The 26,865-nt window shown below is 45.9% G+C and overlaps 1 protein-coding gene across 2 annotated transcripts; it reads right to left on the bottom strand.

The window, feature by feature from the left end:
- Nucleotides 1-14,196: 14,196 nt before the first annotated feature.
- On the bottom strand, nt 14,197-25,643 carry BRD2 (bromodomain containing 2). Of its 2 annotated transcripts, XM_044000514.1 has the most exons (13): nt 25,275-25,643; nt 21,667-23,076; nt 19,845-20,148; nt 19,083-19,220; nt 18,112-18,250; nt 17,757-17,971; nt 17,289-17,666; nt 16,759-16,887; nt 16,346-16,591; nt 15,924-16,189; nt 15,371-15,675; nt 15,065-15,187; nt 14,197-14,939 (listed from the first exon to the last, which is right to left on the bottom strand). In XM_044000514.1, the coding sequence occupies exons 2-13, from the start codon at nt 21,693-21,695 to the stop codon at nt 14,809-14,811; spliced, it is 2,403 nt and encodes an 800-aa protein (XP_043856449.1). In that variant the 5' UTR covers nt 21,696-23,076; nt 25,275-25,643; the 3' UTR covers nt 14,197-14,808. The 2 variants fall into 2 exon arrangements, with proteins under 2 accessions (XP_043856449.1, XP_043856450.1); XM_044000515.1 differs by lacking the exons at nt 21,667-23,076; nt 25,275-25,643 and adding an exon at nt 19,486-19,578 and having other exon boundaries at nt 19,845-19,985.
- Between the last annotated feature and the right edge of the window lie 1,222 nt (nt 25,644-26,865).

Raw genomic sequence — 26,865 nt, 5'->3', positions numbered from 1 at the left:
CAAAAATATTAAAAGCAACAGAACCAGGCAGGCATCCTGAAGCACTTCATTAAAGACCTCTTTCCCAGTTGATTTTGTTTTTTGTTTTTGTTTTTGCGGGGCAATGAGGTTAAGTGACTTGCCCAGGGTCACACAGCTAGTGTCAAGTGTCTGAGGTCATATTTGAACTCAGGTCCTTCTGAATCCAGGGCTGGTGCTTTATCCACTGTGCCACCTAGCTGCCCTCCCAGTTGATTTTGAATGATTAATGATTAATTAATTGTTTGGGATCAGCCATTTTTAAATCCAACCAACTGTACCCCACTAATAATAATAGAAAGATCATTTTAAAAATTAAAAAATATTTTCCCTTTTATTGTGAACTTAATAAACATTAAAAACATGAAATTTCAACCAAAAAATAACTTCATTGTATATGAAATTGTGAGGTTCTGTTATGTGTCTTTTAAAGTAAAGGTATATATAGGGGTGGCTAGGTGGCGCAGTGGATAAAGAACCAGCCTTGGATTCAGGAGTACCTGAGTTCAAATCTGGCCTCAGACACTTGACTTACTAGCTGTGTGACCCTGGGCAAGTCACTTAACCCCCATTGCCCAACCAAAAAAAAAAAAAGTTAAAAAAAAAGGTATATATATATATATACACACACATATATATTGCATTTAGCACAAAACTATCATGTTTATCTGTGTCCCCTTCTGAACTTCCTTCTGTTCTTTCCTTGTATTTTGATTTTTTTTAAAGACCAAATCTTCCTATCTTTTTTTTAGTTTTATTTAGAATTTTATTTTTCCCCCAAATACATGTAAAAACAATTTTAATGTCCAATTTTTATTTTATTTATTTTTGGTGAGGCAATTGGGGTTAAGTCACTTGCCCAGGGTCACACAGCTAGTAAGTGTCAAGTGCCTGAGGCTGGATTTGAACTCAGGTACTGCTGACTCTAAGGCTGGTGCTCTATCCACTGCACCACCTAGCTGCCCCATTTAACATCCATTTTTAAAACTTTGTGTTCCAAATTCACTTCCTTTCTCCCTCCCCACCTCACTCCCCTTAAGAACACAAGCAATTCAATATAAGTTATACATGTATAGTCATTCAAAACTTTTCCTCATTAGGTTGTGAAAGAAAATAGCAAGTCTTCCTGTTTTACTCAGATATAGTATGGGTATAGGCTTAGCAGTGGTATTCAATTTTTTCAATTAGTACTTTAAGAAAAGCGAGATGACAGCTAAGATAGTAGTGGCAGACTTATACCTTAATTGAAGTGCTGGTGCCTTCCTTCTTTTTGATGTTGTCTCAAGCCCAGAGAGTAACCAGTATGATAGCCATTCACTTACCAGGTTATTAACATACTGCCGAAAGTATTGGCATCTTCAGGAGAATCCGGAGACGTGGGAAGTGGTGGGAGAATCCGTGGTGGTCCTGAAGGAAAGAGTGGCATCAGCCTGTAAGGAAGGGTCGTGGGCCAGTGAATTTCAGTCCAGGTTTACCCAGCTATGACACTGAGAGATGAAGTGGTGGTTTATTAACTTTGAGGCACAATTCCAAACTGCTTTCCAAAATGGTTATACAGGTGCCATCCATGCAACTATTTTCCTGCCTCCCCTTCAACATTTATCATTTTCCTTTTTTGTTATATTTGCCACTTTAGTTTGTATTTTTCTAATTATGAGTGATTTGGAGCATTTTTTCATATGTCTACAGATAGCTTTGATTTTTTTCCCCTTGAGAACCATCAGTTCATATCATGAGGCCAATGATCATATATGAGAAGAGATGAATTTAAAGTGAAGAATGAGACAGAAAGATAGCTAGATATACATATATGTATACATTTATTGAGGGAATTTGTTTTGCTTACCTATGCATGGCTGTTATAACAAAAATGGGATAGGGGAGTAGGAGAGAAAATAGATTTGTGAATTAAAAAAAAAACAAAATGTGGGGGGCAGCTAGGTGGCACAGTGGATAAAGCACCTGCCCTAGATTCAGGAGGACCTGAATTCAAATCCGACCTCAGACACTTGACACTTAATAGCTGTACAACCCTGGGCAAGTCACTTAACCCTCATTGCCCTGCCCCACTCCCAAAAAATATGAGGGGGTGCTAAAGATTTGAAATGTTAAATGCACTTTCAGATAAAGTCACTGTATTATTGATTTTACTTAACAGTTTTACCTTTTTACAAGAGACTTCTTATGAAGTGGAAATGATCTGCAAATGTTTGTAATGTAAAAACAAAGCATGTCAATAAAATTTCAAAATAATAAAAAATAAAAAACCTGAGCACTTGTAGATGTCAACAGGGGAGATACTAAAACAGACAAGAAGATGTCTGTTAGGACATTAGGACATCAAAAGAAGTCCAAACATCTCTAGAAAATATTGTATGGTAAAGAAAATTGAACTAACATTTGATACAGAGCATCCTGTGGATTCTCAAGAAGGAATGGAACTACAACTAAATGTTCCTGAATGGTTCAAGAAAGAAGCAAAGTCATCGAAGCAGAATTGATGTTCCACACAACTAAAATAATTGACAGAATAGAAACACTTGAATCCATGGTGGCAAGTCTCTCCAAAAAAGTGAACTAAAGAACAATTGATTGGGATTATGGAAATGAAGGACTGTCTGGGAGGAGGGAAGTAAAAAAGCAACAACAGTAAAGGAACACATGATCTCTATACAAGCAAAACATATTAGTCTAGAGTCAGGATAAGTAGACCACTTAAGAATCATAGATGACAAGTCAAAAACCTCAAACACTGTAATACAAGAAATAATACTATAAAACAGACCAGAACTCCTTAATACAGAAAACAAAGGGCCAATTCAAAGAATCCACAAGTCTCCTCCAGAATAAAAAGCTAAATGCTGCAAACTCCTAGACACCTAATGGTTAAATTGAACAATTATAATGACAAACAAATTCTGCTAGTGACCAGGAGAAAGATACTCTAATATAAATAAAAGGAAATTTGTATAACAAAACTATTCTGCATGTTGGGGCAATCATGGAAGAGAAAGGAGTACAAAGTTTTGGAGAACATACATTGGAGCTCAAGATGCAACCCAAGGTGACATACTCTGCAAACATGAGCCTTAGCATCAATGGAAAAGTATAAATGTCCAATAAAAAAAGTATTTGGGGGCAGCTAGGTGGTGCAGTGGATAAAGCATCGGCCCTGTATTCAGGAGGACCCGAGTTCAAATGTGACTTCAGACATTTGACACTAGCTGTGTGACCCTGGGCAAGTCACTTAACCCTCATTGCCCCGCAAAAAAAAAAAAAAGAAAGAAAGAAAGAAAGAAAAAAGTATTTGAAGCATTTTTACACAAAAAACCCTCAACAGTCAAGTGAATAGATTATTTGCATTGCATGTACCCCCAGACTACAAAAACATAATAAAGGAAATAAAATACAGCTATCAGGTTAATTACAAGTAACTACATAAGTTATCTCCCCAAATTTAGAGTAAAACTAAAAAGAGAAAGGTACCTATGTGAATAAAATTACAACAACAGAGGGACCATTAAGGAATTTCTTTCTAAAATTCCACAAGGAGATAAAGGTAAAAGAATAAATGAAATAAAAGTAATGGTTTAAAAATAGTCATGAAACATCAGGGACTAAATTTCACAGTTGCCTGCCTATAAATGAATCAGTGGTTTTTTGGTAGGTCTAAACTGCAAAATGGGAGGGTTCTTAAAAGAAGTAGGAAGGTAACAAGGTAGAGGGAATTGTATAATGTACCCTAATCAAGTCAATGGTACAGTTGTGGAAGCATTTTTTTAAAATCTCACCAATAAAAGATAGTTCTGAAGGACCTATGATGAAAAATGCTATCCACCTCCACAGAAAGAACTGATGGAATCTGAATGCAGATTGAAGTATGCTGTTATTTTACTTTTTTTTTCTCTTGGTTTTTTTTTTGTCTGTGTTTTCTTTCACAACATGACTAATATTGAATAGATTTTGCATAACTGTACATGTATAACCTTTATCAAATTGCTTGCCTTCTCAATGATGATGGAGAGGAGGGAGGGTGGGAGAGAATTTGGAACCCAAAATTGTAAAAAATAAAGGTTAGGGGCGGCTAGGTGGCGCAGTGGATAAAGCACTGGCCCTGGATTCAGGAGTACCTGAGTTCAAATCCGGCCTCAGACACTTAACACTTACTAGCTGTGTGACCCTGGGCAAGTCACTTAACCCCAATTGCCTCACTAAAAAAAAAATAAATAAATAAAGGTTAAAAATTGTTTTTACATATGGGGAAAAAATAACATTAAAATTAAACCTCCCTTTTAGCTTTCCTGGCTATATTTTAAAAGACTATTTCTCCTAAAGCTCTTTCTAGACTTTTCCCTTTAGGAAGGTGCAAAGAACAAAAGTTAAGGTCTTCCCTGAAAATAGAATAAGGGTGATAACCAAATTTAACTCATGTCTAGAGAAGATCATTATCTCCTCATAACCTGGATTGGTCCTACAGGTTAATGCCATGATCCACCTAAGGAAAATGTGTTCTCTTTTAAAAAAAAATTTTTTTTTTAAGTGAGGCAATTGGGGTTAAGTGACTTGCCCTGGGTCACACAGCTAGTAAGTATTAAGTGTCTGAGGCTGGATTTGAACTCAGGTACTCCTGACTCCAGGGCTGGTGCTCCATCCACTGCGCCACCTAGCTGCCCCAATGTCTTCCTTTTTAAATGAAAAGTTTAAGATACTGATCACAGGAAGCAAATCTTTTTTGGTCCTTCATTAAGGAGAGCAGTCTAGGAAATTACAGTGGTGACTGTTCAGGAACATTATTGTATTTTCATTTATTACGATTGCTTCCTTGTTCAAGATTCCTATAAATACTACCTCGAATTGTTTTGGGGGCAGTCACGTCTGAGGGCATGGGGGACTATGCCCTTTTGGCCATCTCTCTTTCCAAGTTAGAAATGTCTTGGATATAGATTAAAGTTAAATGCAGTAAAAGTGTTTCTGGCAGACTTAAGCCTAAATCCCAGAGTGCATTATTAATATTATTTTTTTGGTCAACTCAATGAAGAAAAAATGACTTCTGTAGAGTCCTAGGAGAAGAAAGGGGCTACAGGAGAATATGAGTTGGGCAAAGGGAGGGAATGAAAAAGGGCAAAAGAGAAGGCGAAATCTCTATTCACTGGTGGGAGGGATTCCACTGAAGAACATTTGCATGGGTAGAGAGATAGAATATTCTGTAATAGGAGATGAAGACTTTACAATGGGTATAATCTACAGGTAATATGTTGCTCAGAGAAACCACAACCTTTTAGTTGTGTCTCCATGGACACATTCTTCCTCAAGAGAAGAGGAATCTGATCTCTTGGGGACAACCAGCAACTAGAAGGTTGAGAGGGCATGGACCCAGAGAGGAGATTTCTTGCCAGATGGGAAAGAAAATGATCATGCTGGAGGACAGAGAGTAGAAATGAACTCTACAATTAGGGACCTGGCAAAATTTGTATTATGGAGTTAATACTTCTATGCTCTCTATCTCATGCAGGAGTTGATACTTTTAAGCCTGAGGCATACCAGAAAACAGAGGGAAGAGAGGATTTGCAAGGCAATAACATAGAAATGGTTTAGAAGAAGAAACTCAAAATAGGTAGTTTGGAAGCTTTAATTCCATGTGGCAAATTCAGACTACAGAAGGAACAAATAAATAGAAGGACCACGAATCAAAGAATCAAAATTTAAAATAGACAAAAAGGGAAGAGAAGAAATGAGAATAAGGAAAAGAAAATTTTATTAGAAAAAGGTGCAGAAATTTTTTTGAAAAAACCCAACTAACCAAAAAAAGAAGTTGAAGGGGAAGACAGGAATATAGAGATCAATAATAGTTAACCAACTTAGAGTGGGGGGAAGAGAGGAAGAATTGGGGGCAGCTAGGTGGCGCAGTGGATAGAACACCAGACCTGCATTCAGAAGGACCTGAGTTCAAATCTGGCCTCAGACATTTGACACTTACTAGCTGTGTGACCCTGGGCAAGTCAGTCAACTCCTACTGCCCTGCAAAAAACAAAAACAGAAGAGAGGAAGAATTGGAAAACTAAATAAAAGGATAATTTCTTTAAAATTTAAATAAAATAAAGTAAAATTCCAAAACTAGGGAAAGAAATGACAAATGGTTGGGGGTGGGATGAGCACTACTTGTAAGGAACTACCAAAGGAAAAGATTCCTCGCCCCCATGGCTTTCTTGTAGTGCTCATCTTCCATGTCTGGAATGAGCTCTCTCCTCATTTCCCATTTTGGTTGGGGGGGGGGGGGAATCCCAATTTTTCTTCAAACTCAGCTCCAGTTCCACCTTCTATATACAACCTTTCCCATTCATATTCCCCTTGGTTCTGCCATCTCCTAATGCTTTCGTCTCTGCAATTACCATGTCCATCTTACATAGTTTGAATAAGCTTATATGTGTGTATACATTACATCCTTCTGGAGAATGAAAAGTCCTAAAGGTTAAGGACTGTTCATTATCGTTTATATATTCCACTGTCCCTAGCACAGGGCTTGGCACATAGTAGGTGCTTAATAAATGCTTGTTGATTGATTGATACATGAGATGTAATATGTCAGATCACATATTTAGAACTCACAGCTAGTGAGTGTTAGAGGGAGAGTTTGAATCAGGCTTTCTCTATATCCAGGTGTTCAGCATTCTATCCACAATACCACACGCATATACCAGAATTTAGTATAGCTGGCTGATTTCTGTACTCTTCACGGTGGTCATACACTTATTCCAGTGATGTCACTATTGCTCATAAAATTTTTTGGAATTACTTTGGAATGACCTTCGAAGCTGGCAGCACATTCTTTTGAATATCGTCAGTGATGGCAAAGTTTAGCCCATTAAAAGTAGATCTGATTTTTGCCAACAGCCCAATGTCATTTTAGTTAGCAAGTTGTTTAACTCTCTCAGCTTTAGTTTCCTCATATGTTGAAACAGACCATCTCTAAGGTCTCTTCCTGGGGGAAGCTAAATGGCTCAGTGGAGTCAGGAAGATTTGAGTTCAAACCCAGCCTAAGAAACTTGTATGTAGTTGTATGACCCTCGGCAAGTCACTTAATCCCTTTTTGCCTCAGTTCCTCATCTGTAAAATGGGGACATACTAGAGAAGGAAATGGCAAACCAAGATGTCTGACATGACCAAACAACAAAAAGGTCTCTTCCAGCTCTGAATCTTATAAGATTCCCATAAGAGCTAGGTCATATGAATAAAGTGGGTAGCCAAGCTGGACTATACCATTTGGATGAAAAACTATAAAAATGAGACACTGTCATGGGTATGTCGTTCATAAACTGGCTCTCAAAAAAGGCTCCCCCATGGGGCAGCTAGGTGGCGCAGTGGTTAAAGCACCGGCCCTGGATTCAGGAGTACCTGAGTTCAAATCCGGCCTCAGACACTTGACACACTTACTAGCTGTGTGACCCTGGGCAAGTCACTTAACCCCCACTGCCTGCAAAAAAAAAAAAAAAAGGCTCCCCCAAACTAATCAATAAGAGTATCTTTGAAACAGTGTGTACACTTCCAAGTAAGCAAACTTGATGATATTCAGTCATCCTTCCCTCCATCCAGTCATCCTTCCCTCCATTAAAAAATGTGTATCAAGCACCCACCATGTACAGTATACTATGCTAGGCTATTAAGGGGAAGATAAATTAGACACAACCCTTGCCCTTGGGGAGCTTACTATCTATTGATAGGTGGTGATGGTGGTGGTGGCAGGAGAGCAGATACAGATAAAAATAATATTAATCACTATTTAAGTGAATAAGAAATGCAAAGCATCAGGAGATCTCATGAAGGCAAAATCATTTTCATCTGGGGAGATCCTCACTCATTTAGCTGTAACAAGTCTAATATAAAATAAGATAATAATTTTGTTGCTTTTTAGCTACTGCTATCTTGAACTAAGATCAAGCATGGACTGCAAGCTTTTTTTTTTTTTTGGTGACTTCTTTTTGCTCTTCAAGGCTGCCCCTATTCAGTGTGACCTGATTCCATCTGGATGAAATATTGGTAGAAATGCCATTCACTTTCTCCTCCCTAGGGATAGCCCTGGAGCTCCTTTCCTTTTGGTCTGTGACTCATACAATCCTCTTTAGAACTAGAAGGGACCTTGGGTCATCCAGTCCAGGGCTTCTTAAACGTTTTCCACTCACAACCCCTTTTTTCACCCTAAATAATTTTTATGCGACTCTGGGTATAGAGGTATATAAAATAGGAAATAGGTATACATAACCTTTTACTATTGCCAAATTTTTCACTACCCCCATATTCAGTTATACCACCCCATATGGGATTGTGACCCAGAGTTTAAGAAGCCTTGATCTAGTCCCCCACCACAGATAAGAAGACTGAAAATAAGAGTGGTTAGTTGAGGCAGGTAGGTGGTAAAATGGATGGAGTACTCTACCTAGACTCAGGAAGATGTGTTCAAATCCTGACTCAGACCCTAATTATGAGACCCTGTGCAAGCCCTTCCTGCCTCAGTTTCCTCATATGTAAAATGGGGATGATAATTAAAAACACCTCCTTCCCAGGGTTGTTGAAAGGATGAGATGATCTTTGTAAAGCACTTTGCAAACCTTTGCTATGTCAATGGGAGTTGTTATTATTAAGCAATTTTAAGAAGGTTACACAGGTAGTAGCTTAGGATCCATGATTAGAACCTCAGTCCTTTGACTCCAAAACTAGTTCTCCTTCCACTGCACCACACTGTCTCCCGTGTTGCTTCTACAATTTCTTTTCAGGGTCTATTCTTCAGGGGCAGCTAGGTGGTGCAGTGGATAGAGCACTGGCCCTGGACTCAGGAGGATCTGAATTCAAATCCATCCTCAGACACTTAGCATTAGCTGTGTGACCCTGGGCAAGTCACTTAACCCTCCTTGCCCCGCAAAAAACAAAAACAAAAACAGAGTCTATTCTTCCCTTTTTACCCTTCTTGTACATTATCTTCAAAACAACATGGTCGTATCTATACCCTCCCAACTACCTTCCTGGCTATTTCTCAGTCTGTGTTTTTCTCATTATTCAAACAGCAACCAAAAGCTCACTCCTTCCAAGAAGTCCTCCCAGATGTATTGAAAGATAAGTTGAGAACTGAATGAAGGAATGGTGGAAGTCGAACCAGGATGATAGAGTGGCAGGAATCATCAGAGCAAACTTCCCTTCCTCCCTGCCCCCCAAAAAGCCTCCTCCAAACAGATCTAGAAAACATACCAGACTGAATAGTGATGGGGAAATCCCCCCCAAAAGTCACCATGGGTCCTTTCTTCAGTTCATCAGCACAGAGAAACAGAGAGTTCTACAGGAAAAAGTGTACAGGTTCCCAAGGAGAGGACTGGGTTCCAGAGCAGGCAAAGTTCCCAGATCTCTATGGAGTACCCCCAGATATATACTGACACACCTCAGAGGGAGGGGTACCCAAGTCTGTGGGCGCTTTCGCTACCTGGGGCAAACTGAGAAGGGGACTTGCACTCAGTAGTGGCTGTTTCCAGGGCAGTGTTCAGAGAACAGCAGGTTCAGAAGCAAGCAGCAGCAGTGTGGCTTAGATTCTTGGAGCAGAGCAGGGTCTCAGTTGCAGGTTCTAGTTTCCTGAAGCCCAAAGAGGAATAACCATAGAGGAATTCCAGAGCAAGAGGAAACCAGCAGAATTGTTTTCTGGTTGGCTTGTGGTGGCTGAATTCAGCAGCAGTCTACTGTTGCTCAGATTCAAACCTAGGGGAAGAACTTGCTGGAGTTCAGACCAACGGAATCCTACTAAGAAAAAAAAAATGGATCTTTAACAAAGTAGAGGACTTCCAAGTATTCTTTTTTTTTTTAAACACCCCCCCCCCAGTATTCTTTATTTATTTATTTTTTTGGTGAGGCAATTGGGGTTAAGTGATTTGCCCAGGGTCACACAGCTAGTAAGTGTCAAATGTCTGAGGCTGGATTTGAACTCAGGTCCTCCTGAATCCAGGGCCAGTGCTCTATCCACTGCGCCACCTAGCTGCCCCCAAGTATTCTTGTTAAAAAGACTAGAGCTGGGGTAGAAAGTCTGAAATTCAAGAACAGGAGTTAAGGGAAACATACAAATGTAAATACAGATGAACAAAGATAAAGTAGAAAACAAGGATAAACGACCTTCCTTCTAATAAGGGGAAATGATACTGTGCCCCCCACTTATGACCTGACTAGGGGTCATAGAGGAGGGAGTCTAGATAGAAGGGCTGGGAGTGTTTCTGTTATGTCTTGATGATCTTAAAAGCAGAATGGAAGAAGAGAGGAAGAGGAATATACTACAGGGAGAAGAGAAAGGAAGATTAGGGAAAAGTATCTCATATTTGTAGGGTATGTAAAAAGACATCTGTTTGTCCTTAATTATCAAAGAGGACTTGACATTGAGGAGGTAATGTCATGACTTGCACTGAATTGGATTTAAGTGAGGGAGGACTGTGCAAGGTCACCAACCTCACTCTCTCCTCCAGAGCCATCTGGGTCCAGTGGGCAAGCTATACATCAGGATGACTGGAGATGGCCCAGGATGTTTAAGGCAAGTGGGGTTAAGTGACTTGCCCAGGGTCACACAGCTAGTAAGTGTCTGAGGTGATTTGAACTCAGGTCCTCCTGACTCCAGGGCCAGTGCTCTATCCACTGCATCTATTCACCTATACAAATAAGGAAGGGGAGGGGGAATAGCTGACATTTGAACCCTACTCATGTGAATAGGTCAAAAGAGGGAAACATACACAGGTGTATATAAAAATATATCTCATTCATCAGGAAGATAGGTGGGAAAGGAGAGAAGGGGAAATTAGAGGGAGGGCAGATTAAGGGAAGCATTAGTTCTAAGCAAAAATGTGTTTAGCTCTTTTTGAGGCAGCAAAGAATGAGGGTGCCCATAAATTGGGGAATGGATGAACAAGTTATGGAATAGAAGTGTGGTGGAATACTTATTGTGCTGTGAGAAATAAAGAGGCTTTCAGAGAAGCTTATAAAGATTTGTGTGAACTGATGCAGAATGAATAGTACCACAAAAATTTATACAGTATTAACAATGATGATAAAGGCAGATAACTGAATTAGGAATTCTAATCAGTGTAATGATCAATCACTATTCCAGAGTATTGATAAAACATATGCCTAGCCACTTCCTGATAGAGGTAAAGCACTCTGAGTACAGAGATTATATGTGTGTGTGTGTGTGTGTGTGTGTGTGTGTGTGTGTGTGTGTGTGTGTTTGGACATGGCCAACACAGAAATTTTTTTTGTTTGACTGTTCATGTTTATAACCCAGGTTTTGTTTTTCTTTTGTTCTTAATTGGGAGAGAGAAAAAGTTGGATTTCTGCTAATTGAAAATAATACATAATTTAGGGGCAGCTAGATGGCTCAGTGGATAGAGCACTGGCCCTGGAGTCAGGAGGACCTGAGTTCAAATCCGACCTCAGACAGTTGACACTTATTAGCTGTGTGACCCTGGGCAAGTCACTTAACCCCAATTGCCTCACAAAAAAAAAAAAGAAAGAAAAGAAAATAATACTTAATTTAAAAAACAAGCAAAAAGAAAGCTATGTAGCTTTTTCTACTGCATAAAAACAAATCCTTCCCTCACACAATTTCTGCAGTCAATGCCAACTTACCTAGTAACTTTCAGTTGTTTGTTAAAGATGAATCTTAATGTTTGTGAATTGTGGTTTGTTTAGTCAATTAGTCATGTCTGACTCTCTGTGACCCCATTTTGGGGTTTTCTTGGCAAAGATACTGGAGTGGTTTGACATTTTTTTCTCCAGCCCATTTTACGGATAAGAAAACTGAGACAAACAGGACTTTAAGTGACTTGCCCAGGGTCACACAGCTAGTAAGTATCCAAGGCTGTATTTGGATTCAGGTATACCTGCCTCCAGGGTTGATGCTCTAGCTACTGCACCTTCTGACTGCCCCAAATGTCTGGGGGGCAATGCCCAAATTGGCTCTCATCATTATAGAATGTTTCTGTTCAGATGAAAGTGCTTTTTGAGATTATCTAATCCAATCTCTTCACTTTAAAGATGAAGACCTTGAAGCCCACTGTGGATTAGTGGCAAAGCTCAGGCTAGAACTTGTTCAAATCATCTTGACCACTACACTGTGTCGCTTCTACTTCCATATTGATATTGCAGTGCCTTACTGACATTGCTGTGAACTAAAATAACATGCATAGTGTTCCCACAGCTTGGGAACCTGGAGAAATCAAGCCTTCTGTCTCTCCACAAATCAGGTGCTTGCTCCTTTGTGGGCTTCATATATCTTATGGGTTCCTTCATTGGAAAAACTTCCCTCCAACTAGCCAGCAAAATGTCACTAGGAGGGGCAGCTAGGTGGCGCAGTGGATAGAGCACTGGCCTTGGGTTCAGGAGTACCTGAGTTCAAATCCGGCCTCAGACACTTAACACTTACTAGCTGTGTGACCCTGGGCAAGTCACTTAACCCCAATTGCCTCACTAAAAAAAAAAAGAAAAAAAAAGAAAAAAAATGTCACTAGGACTGGGCAGCTGGGACAAAAAGGTCACATCCACACTCCCAATATAAGTCTAGTCTCCCCAAGACTTAGCTGTCAGTCCTGCTAAGATAAATTCCTTTTTCAGGGAAGGACTGATTCCCTGAGATTTAGAGTTGTGTTCCTAATTAAGTGTTCCCCTTGACAAGATGCCTTTTCTGAGAACTCCACAGAGGTATGCCACCTGAACATACTCACTTGCAAGATTCCGTCTTGGTCACAAGACTTTGGAATGAGCAGAAAACTTGAGCCTTTATTTTCCTTTATCCCCACCTTCATCATGGTAGTACACAAGGGACTTAGATGAGAAGCCAATACTTCTCTTTAATGCACCTGATTAGAGCACATTGGGGTTTTGGGTTTTTTTTTTTTCCTCATCCCTACCAGATTACAGGATTTGAGACTAGGAACCTCTTAGGTTCCTACTACTACCTTATATACCTTATACAGTCCATTAGAGTAGGCAACTTATTCGAATGAATAAATGTCTTAGAAGACGGGTACAGGGTCTGTCCTGCTGGCTCATTTGAAAAATAATTTATATGCATTTGCAAACTCATTACCTTCATTGCCTCCCTCTCCCCCAAAGTACAAAAAACTAAAATCAAATACATTAATAGTCCAGTAAAAGCAATGCCCACATTGCCTCACTGTATTTTAAATGGCAGGTGTTTTGTTTTCAATTAATTGTGAGAGCTCATTTCTGACCGGACACTATATGCTTATATATCGATGACCCCTTTTAAAATACAAATCTTGGTAGCCACCATGGCAGAACCTGGTGCTATTTTAGAACTATCCTTTCCCCTTCTGAGCCTCAGGGTCCAGCTGGCTCTAAGAGTAGTCTACAACCTGGACTTCACTGGCTGTTGAGTATCAATTTTTCTAGAAGTCAAAACCCACACACAGTGGACCCCAAAAGATGGATTTCAGGGATGAGCCGAGGGGACAGAACAGTGGCCAAGAAAATGGAGATCACTCCTTCCTTACCAAATACTGCCAACAGTTCTTCCCTGCTTGGTTTACCAAAGGAGTCATCTCTTTTCATACATAATAGGTTCTCACCAACAACCCTTGCCCACATGCCCACCTGGGCCTGGCAATCATAAGTCTTAATCTATAATCCTAATGCTGTTCCAAAGGTTATTTGTCAACAAGCCATAAATGAGAAGGGTGTGGTTTTAAATTATTGGTATTTATCAAGGCAAATTTTATACTGCTACTTAGCAACCTAGGTTAAAATCCTAACCTTGACAACTAATACAGATGTTAGCAGACTCCCCTCCCTTAACTACTCCAACCCTCAACCCTAAGCACTTTTACTCGATAATAAAGTGACTTTTAAAGCTTGAGATTGTCCACATTGTTCTCAAACCAAGAATAAGTTTTTTATAACTCTTCAGACACTTTTTAAATTAACCAAAAGACGTGTAGTTAAAAATTAAAATCTTCCAAAATCTTGGGATCTCATTATTTGTTCCTTAACGCTGAAGCTCTCCTAAACCTTCCCTAGCACCTATGAACATTATCTGACCTAGGCTTGTCAGCAATAGACAAAAAACTGGGATCAGAAAAGGGTATATAACTACACAAATGTAGGGGGTAGGGAAGAAGGGACACAAAATCCAGACAGACACTTTTCCAACTTGAATAGTATTTTCTTTATTTACAAGTTAGAATCAACAGACACACGAAAAAGGGAGAGGACTTAGCTCAAAATGCCTCTTGGGGAGACAGAAGGTATGACCCCAAGGGCCCCAACAGAGTAGGATGTAGGGATAGGTAGAAAAAAAAAAAGTCAACGTGTAAAAAAAAAAAAAAAAAAGAAAAAATAAGCTCCCCATCTCCCTCCCCAGTCTAGGGGGACCCCACCCCCCAGCCCCACCTCCCCCAACCCTGCCATTTAAAATAAATTAAAACAAACAACTTCAGAAAACAGGGCCCTTGGAGGGGAGTGGGCAGCTGGTAGTTGTGGCCTCAGGCTTTAGCCCAACCTTCTACCTACCCAAGACCCCTCCCCCCGACTTCAGTCTATTTTTAAGTGGGGAGCTTCCTGCCCAAGGGGAATCCCCTCCTCCTGTCCCTTGAGTCCCACAGGGGGAACTGTCCATGTATCTATCCCTCCCCCCTTGTAGAGCCAGCTCTCCCACATGGGGGGAATGGAGTGAGGGGGGATCCAAATAAAGGGAACCTCTGGAGAGGGCTAGGGGAATCCGGTCCTGCAGAGCCTCCTGCCCCATTGCTGCCTGGCCCCTTAGCCTGAGTCGGAGTCACTGGTATCAGAAGATGAGGAGGAGGAGGAGGAGGAGCTGGAGTCTGAGCTGGAACTTGAGGCACTGAGGCGTGACACTGCCACTTGCTGCGCTGACTCCACTTTCTCACTTGCTGTTTTAAGAAAAGTTAACATGGAGGTGAGGGTGACCCTAGCAGAAATGTTAATATTATCTGTGGTAGGGGAAGGCCAGCCACAACCCACAACTCCTCTCCCTCTGCTTGGGCTCCTGACTCACCCTTCTTGGGGGGCTTCTTGGTAGAATTGAGCTGACCACTCACATCCTGTAGCCGCTTCTCCAGCTCTCGCTTTTTCTCCAGAGCCAGTTCCTCCTTCGTCTTACCCACCGGCTTTTTGATGGCTAAAGATGGAATGAGAAGTGAAATCTCAGGCCCCTCCACCAACACCTCTCTCTCTACTCCTACACTACTTGACTCACTTTCCAGCAGACAAGAAACCAACCCAACATGCCACAACTGCCCTCACCAGTAGCCCTTCTCAGCCCACAGGACTAAGGAATACAGTATCTGTGCCACACACTCACTATAGGGTTTCCTGGGCTTCTTGCGCAAACAGGAAAGAACATAACGCTCAAGTTCTCGAAGTGTGGATGGTTTCAGAGTCTCAAAATCAATTTCAATCTCCTCAGGGTTTGAGTCACGGAGTGAGGGCTCACGGGCCTGGATGATGTGGACCACACGGCCTAGCTTCTCTCCAGGTAACTTATTGATGTCCAGGCTCAGCTGTCTTTTCTCATCATAACTCATGGGCCGGCTCTCCTCCTCTTCCTCTGAGTCATAGGCAGCAGTCGGTGGTGGTGGAGCTGTCTTCATTGCCTTCTTTGGGGGTCTAGAGAGGGGGGGGGAACAAAGTGCATTGATACCCAGTAAAAAAAAAAAAAAAATCACACTTGACCATTCACCCTTCTATCAGCAGCCCATGTGTGGCCCCTGCCCCCTCAGAAAAAAGCTCCTTACTTGGGAGAATAGTGGGATGGAATGTAGTTGGGACATCTGAACATGTAGCCACAAGCACAGAGATACCCTAACACTTCACTGAATCCTAACTCATCACTCATTTTCTACCTCAGACCTCACCTGGTGGCACCACTTCCAGGAAGACCAAAGCCAGGAGGCCCTGCAGCCCCAGGACCGCTGCTGCCACCACCACCTGCCTTCTTCGATTTCTTGGGTGGGGGCGGTCGAGGCAGCCTGGGACCCTTGTCATCTTCATCTACCCCTGCTCGCCCTCGATGCTTTTCTGCCTTCCGCTTTTTCTTCTTTTCTTTCTTCTCTCGTTTCCGTTTAGGCTTGGAAATTGGCCCCTGGGACAGGGCAGCCAATTGTTCATGCACTGCCCGAAGCTGGTGGGAAGAAAAAATAAAAAAAAGACACAAGGGGTGAAATCATTACTAGACCTATTAGGGTGGGAATGAAGGAAAAGGAAAATACATCCCTTTGTCTCACAAGAAAATAATAAAGGGAAAGCACACAAACTGACAGGGATGTACATACAATACCTGTTCCTGTAGTTCAGCCAACCTGTTGGCCCTTTCTTCCTCCGAGTCAGAGCTCTCAGTTTCTTCTTCCTCCTCCTCCTCTTCTTCCTCTTCTTCTTCCTCTGAGGAACTTTCACTACTACTCTCCTCACTGGAGGACTCAGAAGATGATTTAGCCAAGCCAGGGGGCAGGACAGTCGAGGCAGGTAAGGGTCCTGGTTCCAATGGTTCATCAGGCATCTTGGCATATCGGAACTCAAACACATCCTGGAGACAAAGATAAACATAGCCCAGTTAGGGGGAAAGGCAACACTTTCAGCTCCTCTCACCCATTATCTATCAACCATGGTCACTGTGGAAAGGAAAGTCATTAAGGGAATCCTGGGCTACCTACCCACGTTCACCCTCACCTAACTCTAAACTCCAGACTTTACCTGTAGCTTTCGTGCCATGGCAACGACATCGTGATCAGGAGGATTATACTTGTAACAGTTGGAAAACATAAGCCGCACATCAGCTGCAAACTCTTGGGCATCTCGGTAATCTCTGTTCTCCATCTTTCGCTGTGGGAAGAGAGAGACTGTCAAAGGATACCTGGGACTTCAACTAAAGGAAGAAATCACATTTTTTCCCGCTAGCCAAGATGATATACAAGAGCAGCTTCATCCTCAGGACAGACGTTCTACAAGATCTTTAGGTCCACTGTCATATCTGAGTTTAACCGAGACTAAGATGCCCAATTATCCCTCTTATTATATTCCTCTTACTACTTTTTTCAAACAAGGATTAAACCGCCACCATTTCAGATCATAGGCTAATTCTCTCAAAAGCCCCTGATTCCTACCCTCTCTGTGTTTTTCTAAGTTACTGAGCAGGGGATGGAGACATAAATACCTAACTGTTGAGACTGAGAGCCAAAGGTGTCTAAGCTGAGTAATCCAAATCATCCCCTAAAGTGGGGTACCTTGACAGTGCTGAGGTCCATGGGGTGCTTAATAATGTCATGGTAGTCATGCAGGCCAAGAGCTGAAGCATCCACGGGCTTATAGAAAGGCCAGGCATAAGCAGCATGTTTTTTGGAAAGTAGCTCTTTCAAAATGCCATTGCAGTGTTTCAGTTGCTCTGACAGCTTCCCTTTCTTGGAGCTCTGGTGCTGCTGCTGAGAGTCTGGCAAGTCCTTTCGTGGGGGTTTGATGGGACGGCCACTTTCCCGGCGTGTAGGGGGCAGCCGGGCTGCTTTGGGCTCTGGGCCACCCCCGGGAGGACTGGCCGGGGAGCCGGGAGCCAGGATAGCTGTTGGTGTAGGCGTGGTGGTGTCTGCTTTCCGCTTCACACCCTTCTTCTGCAGAAAAAAAGAGGAGAAATCAGATTTAGGCTGGGTATTCCTGCAGTGCACCATTCCACTCCCAATAAGAAATCTGTTGGCTCTCACCTTGGTGAGTGGCTGAGCAGTAGGTGCTGCAGAGACTGCCAGCAAAGGGGTGCCAGTGGAGTGCAGAGACTTGAGGAGGGGAGAAGAGATGACTGAGCCATGGGGAATGTTCAGCACAGTGGTGGGAATCTCAGGTGATGGGGAATACAAAGGCGTGTGAGACAAAGAAGAGACAGCAGGCACCTGGTGGGCATTGGTGAGGCTGCTCTGAAGTGCTGGTGGATCAAAAGAAGGCAATAGATGAGCTCTTAAGTTCTTCTCTCAGCCCCTGTCCTGGCCCTCTCAGTGAGGCTGGCACTCACTCTGCTCTGCCAGTCCAAACCTCTTTCCACCCCAAATTACCAACCCATGTTACCTGCTAGTTTTGCCCCCTTCTTGTGGCTGTTCTTGGGAATGGTCACCACCAGTTCCTGCTCTTCAGATGGCATCAGTGCCACCTTCTGCAAGAAGATCTTTTCTAACGTCTGTGCCATCAGTACAATGTCATCTGTGGGCTAGTGTGGAAAGACCAACAATTAATTGTTGGGAATAGAAACAGCTCCCAGGCCTTGGGAACTATTTAAGGCCTTTGGATGCTTCCCTTTTCACCATTCAGATAAAACCTATAAAGGACAGGATAAATATTATCAAAACAATCATAAATTGTGGGGCAAGTTGAAGAAGATGATTTTCTTCACAAGTAAAAAGACTGCATTGATGCAAGCTGAGTGTTAGCCACTATATCTGAGAAGGCCATTCTGAGAAGTTCACTGACATTACATTACTTTTTTTTGCTTTTTTGCTGGGCAATGAGGGTTAAGTGACTTGCCCAGGGTCACACAGCTAGTAAGGTTCAAGTGTCTAAGGCAGGATTTGAACTCAGGTTCTCCTGAATCCAGGATCGGTGCTTTATCCACTGCACCACCTAGCTGCCCCCAACATTACATGTTAAGAGAAAAAAAACATGCCATTTTAGAGCTGGGTCTTAGTAACTGAGGCCTCAGGCTTCTTTCTTCATTGTAAGAAGGGGCCCTATAGGTTAAATGACTTTAACTCTTACTGCTATTATGTGCCAGAGTCCAGGTCCCATATCTTGGGAGTTAAGGTTAATAGGGGACGTCAAAACAGGATTTTAGTGAACTTAGGAGCAATAAGAATGAAGGGCATTTTAAGAGGGGCAGGAAGAGAGCAAACTCCTGCTCACAGTGTGAGGGTTCACCCACACTCCTCCAACCCTCCTGGTGTGGCACAACTGGCCGAAAGAATTTTTTCTGAAAGTCAGCCTGGAGTGGAGCTGACACTACCTGAGGCCACGGGTAGTGTGCACATCAGTGGAGGCGGGCCCACCTTGTTGTAGATGTAGCAGTTGGTGAACATGGTATTGAAATCCTGCATACACTCAGAGGCCAACCAGTAATAGTTATTTTCCAGGCGTCGCTTGATGGTTCCCATGTCCATGGGTTGCTTGATGATCTTGTGGTAGTCCTAGGGGAAGACAGACCACAGCCCAGAATGAAATCAATCCTCACCTCCCAACCTTTCTCTCTTCACACTCACACCCTATGCTTTAAAGGGCTCAAGGGCCCTATTCCCCAAACTGCGGCCCCCACCCCCAAACTACAAGGAGAAAAACTGGGATTTGAAAAATGATGCTAATCCTCACACTGAGGTTTCTACCTCCATGGAGCTTCCTGTCTCTCCCCTGACCACCCTTTATTCCCATCCCTTTCTGGGAGGTCTGTGACATTACCTCTGGGGCTGGCTATTCCGTGGGCAGCATGAGGGGTAGGAAGAAGCTAAGGATATTAGCCACCGTGGTCCTCTCCCAACCCCAGGCAGGAATCTGCAAAAGGGAGCCAGGTCATAAGTTAGGGAGGGACATGTGAGGAGATATGCTGGGGATAAAAGGAAAAGAGGCACTCTAAGGCAGAGAAGGAGCTGAACTGATCCTTAGAAATAGATTTGGGGAAAAATCTGTCTACCTACCATGGGGAATTGATAGGATACCCTTGGGGGCCGCAGTACCTGCTCTAGTACTCCCCCCATTCATACATAATACCCCCTCTGCCTCATCCCATTTTCCCCTCATCCATAGTACCCTCTACTCACCGGCAGGCCCAGTTTGACAGCATCTACTGGCTGCCGGAATGGCCAGGCAAACTGATGCTTCCACAGGGCTTTCATCACCACCTTGTGTAAGTACTGCAACTGGTTAGTGACCCGACCTGGCTTCTTAGGATTAGATACTTCAGGGGGTGGTGGATTGGCAGGGGGAAGATGCAGAGCAGGCACCGAAGCCATGGTTGGGCTCTCAAATCCCTCATACAACAGAGAAGGCTTCCGAATCCGCTTCCCTGGGGCTGCTGCCTCAGGGCCCAGGCCCAGTAGACCTGCATTCCCCTCCCCAGGGAGCCTGAGGGGAAAAAAGGTTGAGATGAGTGAAGGGAATGGTACATGCCTTTCAATTCTGGGTTAGAAAGCACCAGGGTCCCAGTGTTAGGACCCTGAACTGACAAACAGACCAATGGCCTATTCTCATTTGGAGATATGGCTGCTATGGTTCTGGGGAAAGCATTTATATAGTGCTTACTATGTACCAGGCACTGTACAAATATTCTCATTTAATTTGATTACATGAGGGTATGAACTACTAGGATTCAGGCCCAGAGCCCTTGAGAACAAAGCCTCATGAGATTAAAAGGCTGGGTCCTGAAAAAAAATGTGTACTGTTCTGTCACTCTTGCTGGGGAAGAGTCTCTGGTACACCTTGAGGTAGAAAGCCCACCTTTCCACAGGTGATTGATGGTAGTGGTGGGGAAGGGAAAGACCAAACACTAAGCAAAACTAGCTCAGAAATAAATGGTTTCATTAGGTTTGTTACCTTAAGAGCCTAGCTACATACAGCCAAGCAACACAAACTTCAATTCCCCCAACAAAAGATCTAAGAAATGGCCAAATCAAGTAAGACCAAAATAAAATCTACAATTACTACTTCCAAAAGACACTAACCCGAAAGGGCATGACATAACATCTCTTTTGGGAACAAAGTTGGTCAAGAGTTAAACTGACGTTGGTAGACCCTAATTTAATCTAGGAATGGAGAATGGGTGAAAATGGCTCCCCGACTAGTATCTTTTCCCTATTATAGATGTAAAGCAAATCGTACAGTTGTTTGCATGCTATCTTCCCCATTAGACAGTGAACTCAGACTTTTTATCTACAGAACTTAGCACAGTGGATGGGACTTAGTAGGTACCTGATTGTTGACTTATGTTTAATTGTTTACAACCCACACAGCTGGAGCACAGTGGTGCAGCCCTTTATTCCACCGTTCTCCCTGGGAATTACTTAACCCACCTACATTTCAGACCCACCAAAGTAAATCAAGAAGAATGAACACCCTATATTTTGAACCTTTATTGAGAAGGAAAGGATGTGTACAAGGAAATCACAATAAACTTTCACTTCAAAAAAAATATTGTATTGCTCCCCACCCCAACATACCAACAAGTCCCACTATCGGTTCCCACGGCACCATCACCATGGCAACCCTACACAATCCAAGATGCTAGAGCCTTACACTGAACCAGTTAGGATCTCGGCCAATACACAGGAACCACTAAGATCCAGCTGACTCCCAACTCCCACCTGTCAATGTGCCACTGAAGCAACTCATCCCCACCACACCCCCACAACCAGCATTCTTAGACAAGACAGCATGCAACCCGGGGAAGAAAAAAAGAAAAGAAAAAAAAAGCCCAAATCTTCTCACCCCATGCTCCTGAGCCACAAACTGGGTCACTCCGCTGCTACAAAACACAGCGTGAAGCCAGCTGGCTACAAACTAACCGATTCCCTCCTCCCCACACCCCCGCCAAAACCTAAATGCAAGGCTCCAGATACAACGGTTCAACACCCTCGGAGGACGTACTTGCTGTGGGGGGTCACGTTCTGCAGCATCCTGGCTGTCCGGGGCTCTGCACCGTCCTTAGCCGCAGCAAGTCCGGGTGGCCTCGGGTCCCCTCTGCCCCAGTCCGGCCGTGCCCTGCATAACCCAGGAGGGGGGGCCGGCTCTTCTCGGCCCCCCCGGGGAGCGTCCCCCGCCCCCGGCCTGTCGGGCACCAATGCACGGCCCTCACCGCAGCACCTGGGGGAGGCCTCAGCGCCACGGCGCGCTGCTCAGGCGGCGGCCGGTTAGAAAATGGCGGCGGCCTACAGTCGGGGCGAACGAGCTAGGGGTCGGAGCGGGAGCTTCTTTGGACCCAGCAACAGAGCCCAGATTTCTACCACTGTCAATTAAATACGACCTGATGCAGCTTGTCCCAGTTTCTTACTTTCGGCTGGGGATGACCGAAGGGACTAGAAGCCGCTTCTGGAGTCGGATGGCAGCGGATAGACACCGAGAGCAGATTAGAGCGCCGACGACTCCATCTTTGATCTCCTCTTAAGGGCGGAGGAGGGGGCGGGATGGCGCCGCAGACAGGCCCGGCGTATTGGGCGGGGCCCAAGAAAGGGTAGCTCAGAAGGTCTCTATGGGGTCTGCAGTACTCGCCAAGGTTGGTCCCAGGCCAGGCCAAGGGAGATCTCCGAACGGATGGATGTGGATTGTAATGGCGAACTCCAGAGATCTGCCGCCCCTGTAGCTGTGGGCCCGATCCTCCTCCCCCAGTCTACAGGCCGCTCTGCTCCAGCGCGAAATGGCGCCGCCGAGCTCAGCACTGGCCCTTTATATATAGTCGGGGGTGGGGGGTGGGGGAGAGGGCGGAGCTCCGCAGCTCCCGCTCACCACCGTGCTCGCGACTTCCCTTCTGGCCAGCGCGCACACGCACGGGGGGAAGGGAGGCCTAGAAGCCCGCCCCTCCGCGGGCGACTTCCCCATTGGTAGGTTACAGTAATGACATCACTGGCCTGCCTCCTCTGTTTCAGTCACCAGGCAGAGCTTCGCTACATTGGCCCATAGGGGAGCCACAGCCCGCCCACTGCAGGCGCCAATAGGCTGGACGGTGGTCCGGAGACCCAAGAGCGGGAGGAAGGTCGGGGGAAGGGAGGGTATACCAGAGCAGCGGGGTCTCCCACACCCACCGCTCCTTCCCTTCCGGCCGTCGTCTTCCTCTCCTCCAAATCTGTCTGGCAAGCCAGGCGATTGGTGAAGGCGGGGCGGGTAGTGCCATTCGTTGCTCTCTTATTGGCTGACTGAACGGGCGATGGGCAAAAGGGGGGAGGGGAGAACGGGGATGGGGGCCACGTGGGCGTCGTTGGTCTTGCGCCCGGGCGGGGGCGTGGCAGTTGGAATCGGCTGCTGGTTGTTGTTCTCCAAGACGCTACAGCTGCAGTTGGGTCCCTGCAATAAAGGAGGAAGGAGACGCCATCTTAGAGAAGGCTACCAGAACGCGGCAGCGAGGGAGGCCCATGTCCTCCCCGGCACTGGCAGCTTCCAGATAACTATTCCTCAGTTACTTAAAATTACGCTTTTCCTTCGCCTGTTACAAAAATCTTAACTTAAAAACCATCCGTTAAGGGCACAAAATCCCCCAAAGAAATGAAAACCCTGCCTCACACTCCAGCCTGCCCTTCTCTCCCTTCAGACAAAGGCTTCACAGTCCTCTCTTCGCTCCTCCCCAGTGCGGTGAAACGAGCTTGGAACAACAAGGTCACTATAGAATTCAACTAAACTCCACACTCCACTGGCCCTGGCTGGGAGAGGTCTTAAATCGTGCAGACCCGGCGCCCAGCCCCCGCTCCGAGTGGCACGGCCGAAACAAGCCAGAGGCCCAAAGCGAGCCACACAAAACCACAAAATCCCCGTCAGCCATTCCCAAGCTTCCTCCCCCGCCAACCCCCACGGTTTTAGCAGGGTCTAACTCCACGGAGAAAAGGCAGCACCTCCCACGAGGCCCACGGCTCTGTCCTTATGGACCCCCTTCCCCTCTGATGAGCAGGGGGCTGCTCTTTTTTCAGACTTCGTCGGGGGTGTATATGAGCCTGGGGTTCTCAGCTTTGAAACCTCAAGTCCTTGTCCCCTCTACTCTGCCGGAAATTGCAATTTAGGGGGGTTAAGGGATGACGGAGGGGGCCTGGTAGGCCTGGGCTGAGCTGGGGGGAGGGAAGGGATGGGCCCTTTTTTGCTCTTAAGATGGCTGCTGGTCTGCGCCCTCTTTTCTCACATCCTCATCGACCGCAAAAGGGTCAACCCTGGACCGGTGGGGCGGATGGGGAGGGGAAGCTGGAAGGCGTGCGCCTCATTCCTTCACCCAGGGAGGCCTAGGTAGTCCCCTCGGAGGGGGGGGTGTCGTTCCCCCCCTCCACAGCCGTGACACAGCAACTTTGCCCGGCTTCCTCCCTTCCCCCTCCTGGCCCTGGCACCCTTCCCCCATCCTGCTGCGGTGCCTCCCTCTCCCTGGGCCCCGCACCAAGCAGTCAGAGGCCTACGGAGGGGCCCGCCCGGGAGGTGGGGGAGAAGCACGAGGCTCTGGCAAGAGCGAAGAGGACAAAGAACACCCTGCCCCCTTCCCCTTGGATTCCGGAAAATCACTCCCACCCGATCCCTCCCCTCTTCCCCAGCCCCTCCCGGCCTTCTGAGTCACAGGCTCGGCTGAAGCAGCTGCCATGTACTTTTAGAAATGAAAATTCGCCCTTACGCAGCAGCGCATTTCGGGAAAGGCCTGACTGGGGGATTTGAGGCACTAGGGGAGGGGGAAACCAGACAAAAGAGAGGGGTAAAATGAAGACTGGCATTCGATCTGGTGCCAGCCCCACCCCAGGCCCCAGCTCACGTATCCCCGCCTCTTCCCCAGCCTTGACCTTGAAGCCCCTTGTCTGCCCTTTCACAGACATCAAGTCCTTGGCTTATTTTTTTTCTCTCGTAAAATAAACTAGCATTTTGCGCCGCGGGGGGGGGGGCACAGCGCCCCTCAGGCCGCACACACGTGAATGCACAGCCGAATTTCGATAAGTGACACGAAGCATAACCTCCTGCAACAGCCATGTGATAACTGCAAGCTTCCCAACATCATTGGCACAATGGGTGCACTGTAACCCTCCCTCCAAGGAAAGGGGGGGAACCTGGATCTGAACACAACTGCACCTCGAAGGCTGGTTCCCCCAGATAATTCCAAGCCAAAGGGCATTTTCAAAACATCACACCCTCAGTAGGGATGGACAACAGACACCATCCTCACTCCCCCAAGCCCATTAAATCCCCCCCCTCCCCTCAAATGTGCCCATTCTCACCTGGCTCTTGGTTCCTGCACCCCTAGGGGACGATGGGGGGGGCGTCACTCACACCCCTAACCCCCAGTTCTCATTGGCAGGAAAGCGAGTGGTTAGACGCTTCCCCTCCCCCACTGCAGGGGCCCCCTTACCCCAGCATTGACCCCACCTTTTCCTAGGCTCCCATTGGTTGCAAAATGCTTGATTGACAATATTCCGCCCCCCCACAAGACCCCCTCGCCAAACCCCAGGACCCCACTCCACCACCCTACCTATTGGCTGAAAACCTGGATGATTGACATTCCCCCTCCCAAGGAAGGCCCCTCTCACCTGGCTCCGGCAACCCTCCCGCGGGGGCTCTGCTGCTCCCCTCGGCTCGGTGTGGGGGGGAGGGTGTAATCCGGGGTGTCACCCCCCCCCGGAAACTGCAGCGATGGGGGGGGCGGCACCCCCGGCCCCTCCCTTCCTGGGGGGAGAGTTTCGTGGCCGCGCGGCCACGTCAGCAGTACCGGGATTGGTCAAGGCAGGTCACGTGTCGTCAGCCCCCCCACTAGTCATCCGGGCAAGTTTTCCGTAGGTTTTCTAGGGGTGCGCGTGGAGGTCTGGGGCTCGCCGTACCCCGGACCCAACCCCACGGTCCTGCTACTGTCTCCTCTCCCAACCTGGCTTTCTTTCCAGCGGCTGTCGCACTCCCCCCATCTCGCTTCCCAGTCCAGGTTCAGCATGGCTACCGCAGCCCCAGTGCGGGCAAAGCGCAGGCGCGAGGGTGCGGTCCGAACTTGTGGGAGGAGGGGAGGGAGGGGGGAGGGGAGTCTGGGGGTGGGGGAGAAGGCCGCGGGGGCGATGCGCAGGCGCTCGAGCGAAGGGAGCGTTGCGAGCTGAGCTGCGGGGCTCAGGCCTCCTGAGCGTTGCGACATCTCCCTCCCAGTCTCCGTGGGTTTTGAGTGCTAAGGGGCGGGCGGATTAACCGGTTTTTCCCGGACTTCACCCTAGGGTGTGACTTTGCTGCCACCACTACCCCTGACCCGGTTTCAACGGAAGTGTGGGCCCTTGGGGACCTCGGAGCGCGTGGGGGAGGGGCAGGCCAGATTGGGCGTGGGAAGCGTAGACGCCGCACTTGCACTTGAGGGGTCGGAGGTGGAGGGCCTCTTTCGGAGTGTAGAAAACACCCATTGCTTGGGAAACTTTCGAGGGCTTGTCCCTTTCCACTCTTATCTTTAACACCGCAGTTCAAGCCCCTGCCTGCGTTACTGAAGTAGTCTTATTTGGTCTCTCCTACCTCAAATCAAGACGATACTTAGAAGTTTCCTCCGGCTCTGACTCGTCCTTCACACAGGTACCAAACTGATAGTCCTGAAGCTTTGGTCTGACCTCAAGAAACTTTTCCTGTTACCTCCGGGATAAACTACAAACTGGCACTTAAAGCTCTTCCCATCCAGACTCCAGCCAGAGCTAGAATCTAGACTGATTTCACATTACTCCTAATCACAGACTCTGGAATCTGCTGATTCTACTATATAACATCCAGTCTCCAGCCTCTTGCCTTTTTTCCCCCGACAGGAAGTGTTTCTGGCCCCTTCCCCCCACACTCCCAAATGTGGAATTGCCTTCCCCTTCACCTCTTTTAATTTTAAAATTCCTATTTCACCTTAAGGCCTTCCTCAATCCTCCCCTCCCCTCCCCCTCCACACACCCTTTTATAGACTTTGTATTTACTTGTTGTTTACTTTGTATTCGTTGTTTCTCTCTAGTGCGACGTAAACTTTGGGAAGAGGGCAGTTTGTTTTTTCCTCGTTTTTTCCTTGCTCTTCCGAAGTGCAAAGTACAGTAATAGAAGTGATCTCAGTTACTGTAACCTCAATCAGTTAACGGGCAAGTCTTTATTGAGTGTGTGAGGGTGGGGTTGTTCCTCCACCCCCAC

Source organism: Dromiciops gliroides, chromosome 4, assembly GCF_019393635.1.
Source record: "Dromiciops gliroides isolate mDroGli1 chromosome 4, mDroGli1.pri, whole genome shotgun sequence".
In the NCBI taxonomy this organism is placed as follows: Eukaryota; Metazoa; Chordata; class Mammalia; order Microbiotheria; family Microbiotheriidae; genus Dromiciops; species Dromiciops gliroides.
Note: the sequence above shows the minus strand (reverse complement) of the source record. Positions and strands in the feature narration are given on the sequence as shown.